The sequence below is a fragment of the Fusarium oxysporum genome, chromosome 4 (assembly GCF_000149955.1).
Source record: "Fusarium oxysporum f. sp. lycopersici 4287 chromosome 4, whole genome shotgun sequence".
Lineage (NCBI taxonomy): Eukaryota > Fungi > Ascomycota > Sordariomycetes > Hypocreales > Nectriaceae > Fusarium > Fusarium oxysporum.
Window position 1 is genome coordinate 753,718 of NC_030989.1, and position 13,277 is coordinate 766,994.

At 49.3% G+C, this 13,277-nt stretch overlaps 5 protein-coding genes across 5 annotated transcripts; 3 read left to right on the forward strand and 2 right to left on the reverse strand.

Annotated features, from left to right (window-relative positions):
• The first annotated feature begins 23 nt into the window (after positions 1-23).
• FOXG_07651 (lanosterol synthase) lies at positions 24-2,901 on the forward strand. Its single transcript, XM_018386246.1, has 3 exons — positions 24-438; positions 491-2,203; positions 2,250-2,901. Exons 1-3 carry the CDS (start codon positions 181-183, stop codon positions 2,673-2,675), a joined length of 2,397 nt encoding a protein of 798 aa, XP_018243381.1. The 5' UTR covers positions 24-180; the 3' UTR covers positions 2,676-2,901.
• A 1,196-nt stretch (positions 2,902-4,097) lies between these two features.
• On the forward strand, positions 4,098-5,556 carry FOXG_07652 (uncharacterized protein; the record flags this gene model as incomplete). Its single annotated transcript, XM_018386247.1, has 2 exons — positions 4,098-5,116; positions 5,166-5,556. 2 exons carry the CDS (start codon positions 4,098-4,100, stop codon positions 5,554-5,556), a joined length of 1,410 nt encoding a protein of 469 aa, XP_018243382.1.
• A 183-nt stretch (positions 5,557-5,739) lies between these two features.
• On the reverse strand, positions 5,740-7,266 carry FOXG_07653 (uncharacterized protein; the record flags this gene model as incomplete). Its single annotated transcript, XM_018386248.1, has 1 exon — positions 5,740-7,266. The coding sequence occupies one exon, from the start codon at positions 7,264-7,266 to the stop codon at positions 5,740-5,742; it is 1,527 nt and encodes a 508-aa protein (XP_018243383.1).
• Positions 7,267-7,519: 253 nt separating this feature from the next.
• Positions 7,520-10,060, reverse strand: FOXG_07654 (uncharacterized protein). Its single transcript, XM_018386249.1, has 2 exons — positions 9,864-10,060; positions 7,520-9,604 (listed from the first exon to the last, which is right to left on the reverse strand). The coding sequence occupies exon 2, from the start codon at positions 9,580-9,582 to the stop codon at positions 7,765-7,767; it is 1,818 nt and encodes a 605-aa protein (XP_018243384.1). The 5' UTR covers positions 9,583-9,604; positions 9,864-10,060; the 3' UTR covers positions 7,520-7,764.
• A 1,347-nt stretch (positions 10,061-11,407) lies between these two features.
• FOXG_07655 (uncharacterized protein) lies at positions 11,408-12,472 on the forward strand. The gene is made up of 2 exons (XM_018386250.1): positions 11,408-11,795; positions 11,861-12,472. The coding sequence occupies exons 1-2, from the start codon at positions 11,682-11,684 to the stop codon at positions 12,275-12,277; spliced, it is 531 nt and encodes a 176-aa protein (XP_018243385.1). The 5' UTR covers positions 11,408-11,681; the 3' UTR covers positions 12,278-12,472.
• Positions 12,473-13,277: the final 805 nt, after the last annotated feature.

Below are 13,277 nucleotides of genomic sequence, written 5' to 3' on the forward strand. Positions count from 1 at the left end.
CCTCCCGTACGTCGGGCGTACAGCGGGTTGGTAATTCAATCCGCCCCCGTGTTATAGTTTAGTTTTAAAGCATGTGCTGCTCATCAACTTGTGACTGGGGTTTTGTTCATGATCACTCCACTGCTCTTCTCTCAATTGACCCACGAAATTTGCCGTTGAGACCATCAAACTCCCCCAAACATGGTCGCAAATTCTACTGGACGTGAGGGTAGCGCGCTAAAGTCGCGTAAGCGCGCTGCTGACTCCGAGTCGGAACCGCTGTTGAAACAGGGTCAGCCATTCCCTAAGCAGCCTCGCATCAGCTCACAGTTGGACACGACAAGATGGAGGCTCAAGGACGATGACAGCCGTCACACATGGCACTACCTTGAGAACGACGATGATGCGAAGGAGTGGCCACAGAGCTATGCTGAGAAATGGTACCTGAATTTGCCTATGGTACGTTCTTTGCCTGATCCCCTATCCATCGCAACTAACATGTTGGACACAGGATCTCCCTGACCTTCCCACCCCCGATAACCCATTGGCAGCCGCGGAGAACGGTCTCGACTTTTTCGAAAAGCTTCAACTTCCCAGCGGGCATTGGGGTTGCGAATATGGCGGTCCTATGTTCCTCCTCCCCGGTATCGTCATGACCTGGTATGTCACCAGGACGCCAATTTCCTCCGCCAAAGCGACCGCGATCTATAACTACGTATCCGCACGAGCGCACCCAGAGGACGGTGGCTGGGGTCTACATATTGAAGGCGAGAGCAGCGTCTTCGGAACACTGATGAATTATGTGGCCCTTCGACTTGTCGGTGTCGACCCTGAGGACCCAGTTCTGGTTAAGGCTAGAGGAACTCTACACAAGATGGGAGGAGCATTGTATGCGCCACACTGGGCCAAGTTCTGGATGGCTATTTTGGGAGTCATGAGCTGGGATATCGTCAACCCTGTGCCACCGGAGTTTTGGCTGCTTCCTGATTGGGTTCCTTTTGCGCCATGGAGATGGTGGATTCACATTCGAATGGTGTTCCTGCCAATGGGCTGGCTATACTCGAGACGGTGGAGCTGCGAAGAGACCGATGTGATTCGATCACTGAAGAAAGAAGTATTCCTTGCGGATTACGCCAAGATAAACTGGTCAAGCCATCGCAACAGCATTGGCGTTGTGGACAATTATCACCCCAAATCATGGTTGCTCAATGCGGCCAACTGGGTGCTTGCCAATATCTGGATGCCCTATATGCGACCCAATTTTCTAAAAGAGAAAGCTGAAGCATGGGCCAGCAAGCAAGTCGATATGGAGGATGCCAATACGGGCTATGCCTGCTTAGCCCCCGTCAATGCTTCTATGAACACCGTTCTGTGCTATGCTCGCGATGGCCCTGATGACTATGGCGTCAAGAGGCATATCGAGCGACTTGAAGAGTATCTATGGGTCAAGGACGAGGGCATGTTGGCTAACGGCACCAATGGTGTACAATGCTGGGACACGGCATTCTTGATTCAGGCTGTTTTTGAGGCTGGCTTTCACAAGAACGAAAAGTACCGACCCATGCTCATGAAGTCACTACACTACTTGGAACGTCAGCAGATTCGAGAGGACTGTGTCGATCAGGAAGTGTGCTATCGTCAACCCCGAAAGGGTGGCTGGCCATTCAGCAACAGGGATCAGGGCTACGGTGTCAGTGATTGCATTTCGGAAGCACTCAAGGCTATTATCCTTCTACAGAAGGTGGGTGGCCTTCCTGAGGTTCTTGAAGATCGACGTCTTTTCGACGCTGTCGACACTTTGCTCCTGTACCAGAACGACAATGGTGGCATGTCCTCATACGAGAAGCGACGAGGAGGCGAGTGGTTGGAGATGCTCAATGCCGCTGAGGTATTTGGTCGTATCATGATTGAATACGACTACCCTGAATGCACAACAGCTTGCGTGACAGCTCTATCCATGTTCAACAAGCACTGGCCAGACTATCGAACAGACGAGGTCAGGACACTTATCCGGACGGCCGCCGAATGGATCAAGTCCAACCAAGGACCTGATGGCAGCTGGTACGGAAGCTGGGGTATCTGCTTCACATACGCTGGTATGTTTGCGCTTGAAAGCATGAAACACATCGGCCAGACATACGCAACAGGCGAGAACTCTAGACGTGGTTGCGATTTCTTCATCTCCAAGCAGAGAGCTGATGGCGGATGGTCAGAAAGCTACAAGGTACGTTGCACAGACTTTGCTTCACAGCTCTTACTAACAATCGCAGGCCTGCGAAACGATGGAATACGTCGAACATCCTTCAGGCTCCCTCGTTGTCCAAACAGCCTGGGCTCTGATCGGACTGATGGAAGCTGAGTATCCTCATGTGGAACCCTTGAGACGAGGCATCCAGTTCATCATGGACCGTCAGAAGCCCAACGGAGAGTGGTTGCAGGAGGCCATCGAGGGTGTCTTCAACAAGTCATGCATGATCTCGTACCCCAATTATAAGTTCACTTTCACCATCAAGGCCCTGGGCATGTTTGCGAAAAGGTTTCCTGAGGAGAAGCTTGTACCAAGCTGGGCTGTGGCGCAGAATGGAACGAACGGAGTGAAGACGAATGGTGTCAAGACAGTAGAGGTAAAGGTGAATGGCGTAAAGCCAAACGGTGTCAAGACCAACGGTGTCAAGGGCAAGGTATCTAAAAACTAGACGGATAGATACACATGATGCATGAATACTAAGGTACCTAAGATACAACGAGAAGGCGGCTGTCAAATTCAAGCCCTCGAAAGTAATTTTAATCACGAATACATCAAGAACATGCATTTCAGACGCCTGCATGACTACCTACTGTCTGGCCCTAGGATTCTGCCCTCCACATTGACTTGTATATAAGTAGTCCAATGGTTGCCGACCGTTTTTCTGCTCTCCAGACTTCATCTTCATTTTCATTTGTTCTCACCTCTCTCACCACCAAATCTAAAGCTATACCAAGTGTCGCCTCGACCTCATTTCCCGTTTTGCCCATCTCCATTCATCATCCTCCTGCAACAACCGTCGTTTGATCAGCCTCCTTTCAGCATGTGACGATCCCACTCGTGTTTGCAACACATACCCCGACAAATCTACAGAGACACCAACAGCTTCTTCTTCTTCGCTTTTTCGTACAATCTCCCCATAATAGGCCCGGAGAAACGGAAAGTTGATAGAGAACCTCAAAGGTGACTCGCCTAATATGCGGCAGGAGTTTTATTCACTCGCAACTGCAGATTAACAGGGACAATACAGAGAGGGCATTATCACTGAAGCTGAACAAGTTGCCATTGAAGAAAGGCCGGCTAGAGTATGGCCAGTGTCAAATGCCCGCAGAATAACTGCTTCATGGGGAATTAGGTAGTGGCCGGCATAGCCCCAAGACAGCAGTCCCAGGGCTTCAGCATCAAATAGGTCATGGTGCATATGGGAGGGTAGAGTGAGAATGAATTCCTAAAACTTCGTTCAAAAAGAATGATAGGGAAACCTCAATACTACTAGAATCTGCTTGGTACCCCAGTGACTTATACTCAACTTAGTCAAGTTGATAAAGTTGTGGTAGGCATCTGTTCGACCACCAAGGATAAAACGACCAGAAATCTCGACCATGGTTAAAATTGAGTGACGGGCGTGTTGCCTATAGGCAACGAAACAGAATGCTTGGGGAGTTGTGTTGATTCAAAGTATGGGAAATACTTGTATTGCCTCTCGGCCACAGCAGCTTGGTAGAGCCTCACTTTGTAGATTGTTGGAATGTGACGCCCACTTCAATGATTCGCTCAAGGAACCACAACAGGATTGTCTCTGAAGGTAAATAAGGTACTCATTAATAGATCCTGAAGTTTATACTGCTCAGGGTAAAGGCAACTTAGGCACCAAAAGCTTCCACTTACACAGCGCGGGGGGCTAACATGAGCTGCCTGCATCATGCCCCACCAAAGCTTCCAGAACCAACCATTCCTCACATCCAACTTCAACTTTAAACCTTCCACTGCCGCCTTCACACCAACTCTTAACAATACCAACTCACGTCATCGTCACACTGCAAACTTCCTTTTCCTCAAACATTCTTTTTAAACCCATCCATTGCAGTCTACCATGTCGCACATCACACTGGCCCAGCAAGGCCTCGCCGCCGCCGAAGCACGCAACTGGGATGAAGCTATCGAGAAGCTCTCAACCGCCTTGAAGGCCTCGCAGAACCCTGCATGGCTGGTCGCCCGATCGAAAGCCCTTATCAACAAGAAGCGCTTCCAAGAGGCCCTCGACGACGCCAACCTTGCTTGGCATACCGCATACCAACGAAACAAGCGACCGCTCCTCATCGATGCCCACTACCGTCGTGCTGTCGCCTACTTTCGGCTTGGACAATATGCCAACGCCGATGCATGCTGTGTTTATGCTATGCGCTTAGTCAAAGGGTTTCCTGCGGTGGAGAAGGAAGATCCGGCGAAGAAGAACACAGACGAGAATGGATTCTATAAAGTGACCTTGAAGGATGCTCAGGAAGAGTCAAAGACCGACGATATCAACAAGTCACAGGGAGGGGCGGCAGGTGCGCTGGGAGCACAAGGCAATGATGTTGCTAATGCTAAAGAGTGGCGCATTGCGAGCACTTTGCGAATGCAGATCCTGTTCGCTATGGATAAGCTTCCAGAGGATGACCCTGCACGCAAGCTCACCACGGCCAACAAGCCCGAGTTGAAGGAGCTATCGGATGTGGGAAGCAAGAAGGCTGAGACTAAGGAATCAGCTGCTGCCACACAAACCGCCCCAAAGCCTACTGTGCCCGCTGATACCCCAGTACGACTCCAGGAATTCCAGAACGACACCACTATGACAGTATCCATCTTCTCCAAGGGCGTCAATAAGGACAAGCTCCAGGTCCAGTTCAGGCCCAAATCAGCTCACCTTGACTCTATCATTTGGCCCAGCGGCGACGAGAAGCCATTCACACTTGATCTGTGGGGTGAGATTGACACAGAGGCATCAACATACAGGGTTACGCCCAACAAGGTTGAGCTAGCACTCAAGAAAAAGACACCTGGAAAGTGGGCGCAGCTCAAGGGAGAGGCAGGAGATTCTGCTCCAGATGCTGCAGCCGCCGAGGAGGCAGAGTAAGTTTCACAAGTTCTCAGCCGGCACACCCTACTAACTTCACTCAAGAAAACTCAAGGTGCTCAAAGATGCTAGAAAGAAGGCCATGGACAACGCCGCGGCAGAGGCTCCTGCTCAAGAGAAGCCAACAGATTCTACTGAGGCGAAAGAAAAGACACCTGCCGCGCAGGACTCTTCCAAGCCGGCATACCCCTCATCGTCTCGTACTGGACCCAAGAACTGGGACACCATTGGCGACGACATTGACTCTGATGAGGAAAAAGACGTCAACGTGTTCTTCAAGAAGCTTTTCAAGGACGCCTCTCCTGAACAGCAGCGAGCCATGATGAAGAGTTTCACTGAGAGCAATGGTACAAGTCTCAGCACTGATTGGGATGACGTCAAGAATAGAACTGTTGAGACAGTGCCCCCTGAGGGTGTCGAGGCCAAGAAGTGGTAGATGGCAATCGTTTATGAGCCAAGGATGGGAGATATTATGTTATGACTACTGATCAATGATTCATGATCTATGGTGTTTGGTGGGCTATTTCGGCGTATCGGAAAGGTAATGGAAAAGCAGCTCAAACTGAGCCATCAATTGAACCAATTCGTAATTTTCGCTATGCCGTGCGTGTTCTATATGCTATCCCAAGTTCAACACCTCATAATCCCTTTCTCCCAACTCTGCAGCTCCTTTTCTCTTTAAGCCATCAACAACGCTCTCAACCTGTCCCCCGACCTTGTCAAACCACTTCGACGCCTTCAACTCCTCATCCTCCAACGTGCGACTCCATTCCTTGCCACTGCGATACTCCGCTGCCAAAGCTTCAGGCACATGTAGCACACGGCTCACAAGATCCTCTCGTGCAATATACGCTCCTCTCAACCATCTCGATCCTCCACCAACGTCAAACTGATTCCTTCCATGCATGACCCTCATGTTATCGAAAAGCACACACTCTCCTGGCTTCATCTTCATCTCGAACATGGCATCGGGGTCATTGATCAACCCATCGAATAACTGCGCTGGTTCAAGCCAGGCTCTTGCATCAACGGCGGGAACCTGGAATTGATTCTGAAAGGGCGGACTCCAGTATACAGCTGCGAGATTTCCATCTGGTCCAACGTCAAACAGTGATCGCTGCTGACGATAGAAGTATCCGTGCTTCTCATAGTGATACGGAATCTTGACACGAGCGAGATTCTTGACTGTTGGGGAGTTTTGTAGCCACAGTAGCTTTCCAGCGAACAATCCATCACTAAACAGAGACTCTCCGCCGTTGCACGAGTTTTCCATGCAGTGAAGAAGTTGGATTGCGGGAGGACTCTCGAGGTATAGTAAATCCTGATGAAGACCAAGATATCCGCTTGTGTACGCTACATTCTCGGCGTCTGGCTTAGCACGAACGTCGAAAGTGCGGCCATAGAAGGTTTCTTTAATATTTGCGATGCGTGTTGTAATGTTGACGATGGAGTTCTCATCATGCGGTACGTTCTTCAGAAATACAAGACCGAGATTCGATAGATCGAGAAGAGTATGCCAGAATGCATCATCGCCCTTCATGAACTCATGATAGTCAATCTTTCGCACACGTTGCTGAATAGTCGCTTTGTCCCAGAACGTACGCCCTGCTTTGGGATACACTGCGTCTTGTCTTGGATATGGCATTCTCTCAACTGGTGCATGGCCAAGCGCCTTGTCGACAGAACTCCAAGGAAGGATCATCTCGTGATCCTTATACATGTCGTTTTTAAACGAGATGCCCACGCCGGTTGAAGTCGTGTGGATGTTGTCAATGGCGATGTCTGAGGGAATTGCTGTTGTCGCAAAGCTCTTTTGACCAGAGGCTGGATCGACGCATGTTGTGCATGTACAGCTATCGCGAAGAATGGTGGCATCAAGGCGTGTCCAGCCGCCATGCTTCTCATCTTGAATTTGGATGAAGCGGTCTCCGCTGGAGATGGTGAGGTTGTTGTCTTTGGCTGAGAGGGTTGTTGTTGGCTCAAACAGCGGCGGAATCCCAAAGTTCTTTGTTGTGAGAGTCCGTCGATGTGTACGACATTGTGAATTTGTTGGTTTGAGGATGATTCTCTGAGCACTTGCTCGAGTTGATGAGAGTCCGCGAGGGAGAGCTCTACAGCTGTAAGCTGTCAACCTGTAGGAGAACATGATAGCGTCGGCCTTCTATTAACACAAACAAAACGTACAATCAAGAAACGAAAGAACTCTATGTGACAAGTCAAGATTGAAGTTGAGCAAGGATCTATATCTATATAATAACGATGGCGGCCATCCTCGTACCTCGGCCAAAAGGGAGACATTGCTTCATGTGGGGTTTCTCGGCTCTAAACCCCGCGTTGTTTGGAGCTGGACCCAGTGATGGCTTCAGTCAGAAGCAAAAATGGCCTCATGTGGTGATGCAGTGTGACACCAACGAGGCTGACATTTTCACATATTACGTTATACGAGCAGATGATGAAGCCCCAGATGATGTATGTTCATAAGGCCTCGAAGAGGGCACTGATATTGATTTGATGGCATAATACATATTGTGTACAGTAGATCGCAAACGCCTGATAGCCTGTTCCTACGCCAAAGAGCATATAATCCACCAGTATACCATTACACTTCCGTTGTATCATCAGTTCATCGTGAAGCGTCCAGCGATCAGCCTCTGTTGCGGTTAGCAGACCATCGCTTCACCATCACTTCTCTGACTTTGTATAGCTTCAATGCTTCAGCGACTCCCTGCTCCAAAGCCTTCTCAAATTTCGACGGTGGTGGTACATCAACGTACACCAGAACAAGACTCTTGGTGACGTGTGACAGAACGCGCACCGTGCCATGGAGCCACTGCCATGTCTTCTGGGGGTCCTGTTTTCCAGCCTCTTTCCAAAGGGCATGAGAATAAGATGGAACGACGATCAGACCGAACTCGGCGTGGTCAAAGACCGGGCCCTTAGCATAAAGCAGCCAGTCCACGCCAAACTTGATGCCTGCACGAGGTACCCAACCAAGCGATCTGAAGTAATGATACACTGCATAGTGAATGAGAAAGTTGTCGTCAGGCTGAAGCGCGGGATCCGCAGGTTCAACTCGAGGTGGGAAGTACGAATGTTGTCTGAAGAGTCTCAACAGGTCCGAAGATGAGAGCTGGGCACCCGAGGAAGGATCGGTGACCGTCAGAACACCCAACCCGAAGCTCAAAAAGAAAGCCTCCTCTGGCGTCAGCTGGAGGTGTTCCATGTTCTTCAGTACTGGCTTGCTAGTACGCTCCAAAGAGTTCTCTTCATTTTGTCCGTTTAAAGCCACGGGTGACGCAGCGCGAATATCGGCAAGCCCGTTAGGCGTGCCATTCGACGTCGAACGCTTGGGGCTAGGGGGATCACCAAAGTGGAAAGTGGTTGATTCCACTGTTGGCGAGAATCGTACACTCTTACGTCGCTTCTTGGGCTTAGTGTTGTCTTCCTCGTCAGACGAAGATGCAACCACGGAAGTGCCATTCGCATCATGGTGAAGGATGCCGTTCGCAACTGGTTCCATGACATGACCATTGAGGAGGGTATCCACAGACAGACCCATCGCTGTTGGATGGACTCCGGATATTCCGAGACCGTCGATCTCTTCAGCTGTCTCGATGGCAGACTCTTCGACAATTTCTGCAGCAGAGTTCGGCATGCCTACGATAGTCGCAGGGCACACTGGCGAAGCATGCGTAGGAGTGGACACAGGCAGGTTGACCGGCTTGATAGGCGTTGGCTTAAAAATGTCCACCAGTGAATTTGGCAGAGCCAAAAGTGCAGCAGGGCTGACAGGTGACTCGTAAGTTGGAAGGGCAGCCGACAGCGAAATAGGTTTGATGGACCTGGGCTCTGCGATGTCTTTCGACTCTCTGGCACGTAGCTCTCGTTCCTTGGCTTCAAAGGCTTTGGCTTCTCGTGCTTTGATCTCTCTCGCTTTGGTTTCTTCCGCTTCCTTACGGCGGGTCTCTCGGATCGCCTCTTGCTCGAGACGTGCTCGTTCCCACTTGGCACGCATACGCTCCTCTCTTCTCTGCACAGTCATAATCTCGCTGACGTGTGCATCAGCTAGTCCTTGGCGAACTTGTTCACGCTTTAACCAAGCTGGCTCACTACGACTTAGACTACCCTTCCCGTAGAAGCCTTGCTCCCACAAAGCTCGGGTAGAAGCATCATCCGTGATGTGGACGGATGATGTAGCAGCAGACCATACACCATTATGCACAACCGAAGGTTCCGCTTTAGGCGGAGACCACAGTTGGCCTAACCACGCATACGCGACATGGAAGAAGGATATGGGGTTATTCGGATAAAAGGCCGGCAAAGGAAATGTGCGGATCGGTGCCGGGAGGGCGTAGATCTGATGCAATGGAGGCCCTCGCTGCTGTGATTGCCGTTTGTCGGCGGAATCCGTGGTAGGCGGGGTACCAACGGAGACTGTGTTTGATGATTGAATCTCAGCCATTTCTCGCCGGGGTCATCTTGGTCTTGACAGATGTCAGTGGGGTTTTCAGAATAATCATGATGAATAAAAGAACCAAGTTTTGGTGTTGCTCAGATACCGTTGTAGTCTATAATATCAGAGCTTCATGGGAGACCAAATGAATGGATTCTCTAAGCATTTTGATATGGTGTCATCACCGCAACATGAAGCTCCGCTGCTCCGGGGAATTGAAGCACGCAGAAGCTGCAGCGTAATTGCATCTCAAGGATGAGGCATGACGAAGAAAAGAGAAAGAAACCTACCTATCTAGGACGTGACCCAGGCACGATGCTGGCTGGGTATTTAACCTCGTGGCCATCCACAGCAACACACTGCTCAACCTCGACGAGCTGAACAATGTCAATTGCTCAAGTGTGAAGCTCGACCGAGGTCCTTAAGCTTCCACGAGCTTTGAGAGATTTTGTTGTTGTGGTTTTTGTGAGGATGATGACGGGAAAAAGTTTACGGGGCTGAAAAGTCGAGCTTTTTCTTGGAATTGGAGCTCCCCACTTTGATGCCTTGTGCGCAAGGCCATTTCACTCACTGGCTCCGCTCCGGAGATTTGACAAACAACTCCACTGCAATTGGATGTTGGCGTACGAGGTTTGGAAGTAAAGCACAATATGTGAGATGACAAACTGCTGTTTTCTATTGCCATTTTCTGTGCGGCATCTCACCGCTCAGAAGCTTCTTGGTTTGGCGGCCTAGGTATTAATAAATATCACGTCTTCCCTGGGTCCAAACCCACGGCCAGCGAGATGTCCCCATAGTTGAACCAGAACTGCCAGTTCCCCGGCTCCTAGATACTTGACCTCCAGACCGGCGGGAAGAATGCATCGGTAGTGCAGGTAGAATTCAAGGCGGATTCAATAATCTCGCCTTGACTCTTCCAAATGTCTTACCTATACCTCGGCCATCTTTATGGTAAAACACAGCAATATTACCATGCTCTATGTCCACAGCATGGCGAGAAGATCGTTTGCATCGTGTCCATCGGTCTAGAACAATTCCAGGTATACATCATGATTGAAAAGCGCCGCCTTTCTTCTGAGCTTCTCGACGAAACTAACCCTTGCTGAGTGCTTGGGTTGCCTGGACTGTCTTGACAGCCTGGACGCTACCTTTCGCTAAATTGTCATAGTGGTCCCTGTGGAAGTCATAGGCCATGACAAGAGCATGCCGTGGTCACTTTAAAGGCATTCAACTGCTCCAGTTCTTGCGTACTCGTGAAGACCCCGACTATATCATCCACGAAACCGGGTACATGCTTGCCATGCAATGCGCTTGTTGTCCTGGCAGGACTGCATCCTCTTCAGTATAAGGGTTAGGCTGGTGGTTTCAAGAGAGCTCAGGTAGGCTGAAAGAAGCAGTACGCGAGTTAGACGGTGGGCCGAAGTCCTATAGCCCAGTCTTGCTGAGAACACAACTTCTGGTACTTTGGAGTTAGAGGAGAGATGGGGTTTTTTCTTCGGAAGTACTCACTCCCAGCATATTCGTATTAGGATCAGGAACGTCAGTTAATTACCTGTGAAGAAGCCTTGGGAACACATCGATCTATCATACAAACTTTTTACAGGCTGCATATTATAAATGCTTTACTGAGAAAGCATAACATCAATCAGCTATTAGATCAAGATTTGGAATGCTTCTTGCTCGGAATACAACGTAAATAGGCCGGTGATGACGACATGCGTGATCCAATAGCTATTCCGTATTGACGTCCATCAGCTTTGATTGGGTTGTCAGCATTTCTCAATGCTGGGCAAATAGGGCGGGCCATAAAGCTAAGACAAAAGTAATCATTTAACGTTACCTTCATAATCCTACGCATGATAAGAAATGCATCACTTCTGTAATACCATGCAGCTACACCAGGAAACTTTAGCAAGATGCTATAAAGAAGGCCGGGTTCCTGTAGCATTGAAACATAACAGGCTTCAAGACTTCAACGACTTTGATCTAAGCCACTAACACCGCTCACAATATCACAGCACATCGGCTGTTTTATATAAGCACCGATCTCTCATTAACCCCAACAATCTCTCCGAGTTCAAGTTCGTTTACGTCGCTCTGTCTCAAAAATGACTTCTTTCGATGATCACGGCTTCCCCGTAGTTCACCTTTCGAGCGATGGCTGGTCAACTGAGGACGAAGCAACTGCCACCTGCTTCTGCGGAGCTGTGCAGCTAGTACTTGTAAGTCTCCCTGAGTGGTATAAACTGAAGCGAAAACTTCAAGGTCCTAACATGATAATGAATAGCCACTGAAAAAGCCCGGTTTGCTCAATCGCCATGTCTGCCATTGCATCGACTGTCGCAAGATCGGCTCAGCCTTCTACCAATCCAATATTACAGTAGACGACACATATCTCAAGCACGTCCGTGGTGAGGACAATCTCTCAACCTTTAGTGAGGAAAAGACCATTCGCGCCAACGCGACCATGACCAATTACTTCTGCAAGACATGCGGTACTCTCATGTATCGTCGTGGCGCTCGTTTTCCAGGCTTGACGATTCTGAGGACCGGTACTGTTGATGATCTCAGCCTTGCAGATACGAAATTGAGACCGCAGGTTGAACAATTCATCGAGAGACGAGCTTCTTGGTCTAAACCCATAGATGGCGCGGCACAGGTTGTTGGGATGCATCAGCCTTCGGATATTGAGGGTATCCCTTAGCCTACTCACTAGAATCGAATGATATGAAGATAAAGCTCGATTTAATGGCATTTCAGTTCCTCCTGTAAACAACTTATGTTTCCTACCCGCTTGTTTTTGTATTTGTTGAGCCTGTCAATGTGGCGCTCGAATCCTGTCTCCGACCGTACTCGCACATCAAAACTTGATTCACCACGGTGCTTATGCTGAATTCCCATAGTCCAGATATCTCTTAATCGTATCTAAAACAGGTCTGCTTATGATTCATCGACCGTCTTGTAACTGGTAATCATGCCATGTGCTTCGGAGATGCCACCCCACCAGTTCTGAGCGGCGCTCTGCGTGCCATGAACGTCCGTCGTGGAGGAGACCCGCGGTCTAACGAGGATGGTTGTGCACTGCTCTCACAAGACAGCCAATTATGGGACTATCGTGGATTGATGCTCGCGGACTTGCCGGGAAGGGTCCATCACTTCAAGACCCTAGTTCGGGGATTGCATCACTGTAGAATGTGAAAGCCAAACTGAAGGACAGTACGTGTTTTTCATTTCAGACTGCCCATCTTAGAGGGAGAAAGAAGGTGTCTATTGACTTGCGCTATCATCTGTGCCCCCTTGGGGATTCTGACTTCAAGAGGCAAAAGAACGGATTTCAGAGAGAAGGTGACAGGAGTTACCATGGAAGGCATACAGTACGCCGTTAGGTATGTGTGGAAAGTTACCTTGCGACTGCTTATAAGTCTGCGGAGGATAAAATACCTAGATAAGAACTTGGGCTTTTTTATATATATTTAATTTAAAAATATGTAGGTGCCAGAAATACTTAGTCTAAGGTCCACTAGATCTCTCCCAAATCTATATTAGTTTGCCCAAGTATTTATATTATTTAGGATTGAGGTCCTAAATCTTTTTGCTTCCGCCTCCCCCCCCCCCATTATACCACTCCTGCACATTGGAAAATACTGCCTCTTTCAACAGTCCAATTCGGCAGGCGGTGACCTATTCGGGAAGGCGGTAAAGAT

Bases quoted from the DNA above. Each gene is read 5' to 3' on its own strand.
- FOXG_07651 (XM_018386246.1), top strand. From the start codon at position 181: ATGGTCGCAAATTCTACTGGACGTGAGGGTAGCGCGCTAAAGTCGCGT. The intron at 439-490 runs GTACGTTCTTTG...TGTTGGACACAG, and splicing joins GGTACCTGAATTTGCCTATG to GATCTCCCTGACCTTCCCAC. The intron at 2,204-2,249 runs GTACGTTGCACA...TAACAATCGCAG, and splicing joins GATGGTCAGAAAGCTACAAG to GCCTGCGAAACGATGGAATA.
- FOXG_07654 (XM_018386249.1), bottom strand. From the start codon at position 9,582: ATGGCTGAGATTCAATCATCAAACACAGTCTCCGTTGGTACCCCGCCT.
- FOXG_07655 (XM_018386250.1), top strand. From the start codon at position 11,682: ATGACTTCTTTCGATGATCACGGCTTCCCCGTAGTTCACCTTTCGAGC. The intron at 11,796-11,860 runs GTAAGTCTCCCT...GATAATGAATAG, and splicing joins GAGCTGTGCAGCTAGTACTT to CCACTGAAAAAGCCCGGTTT.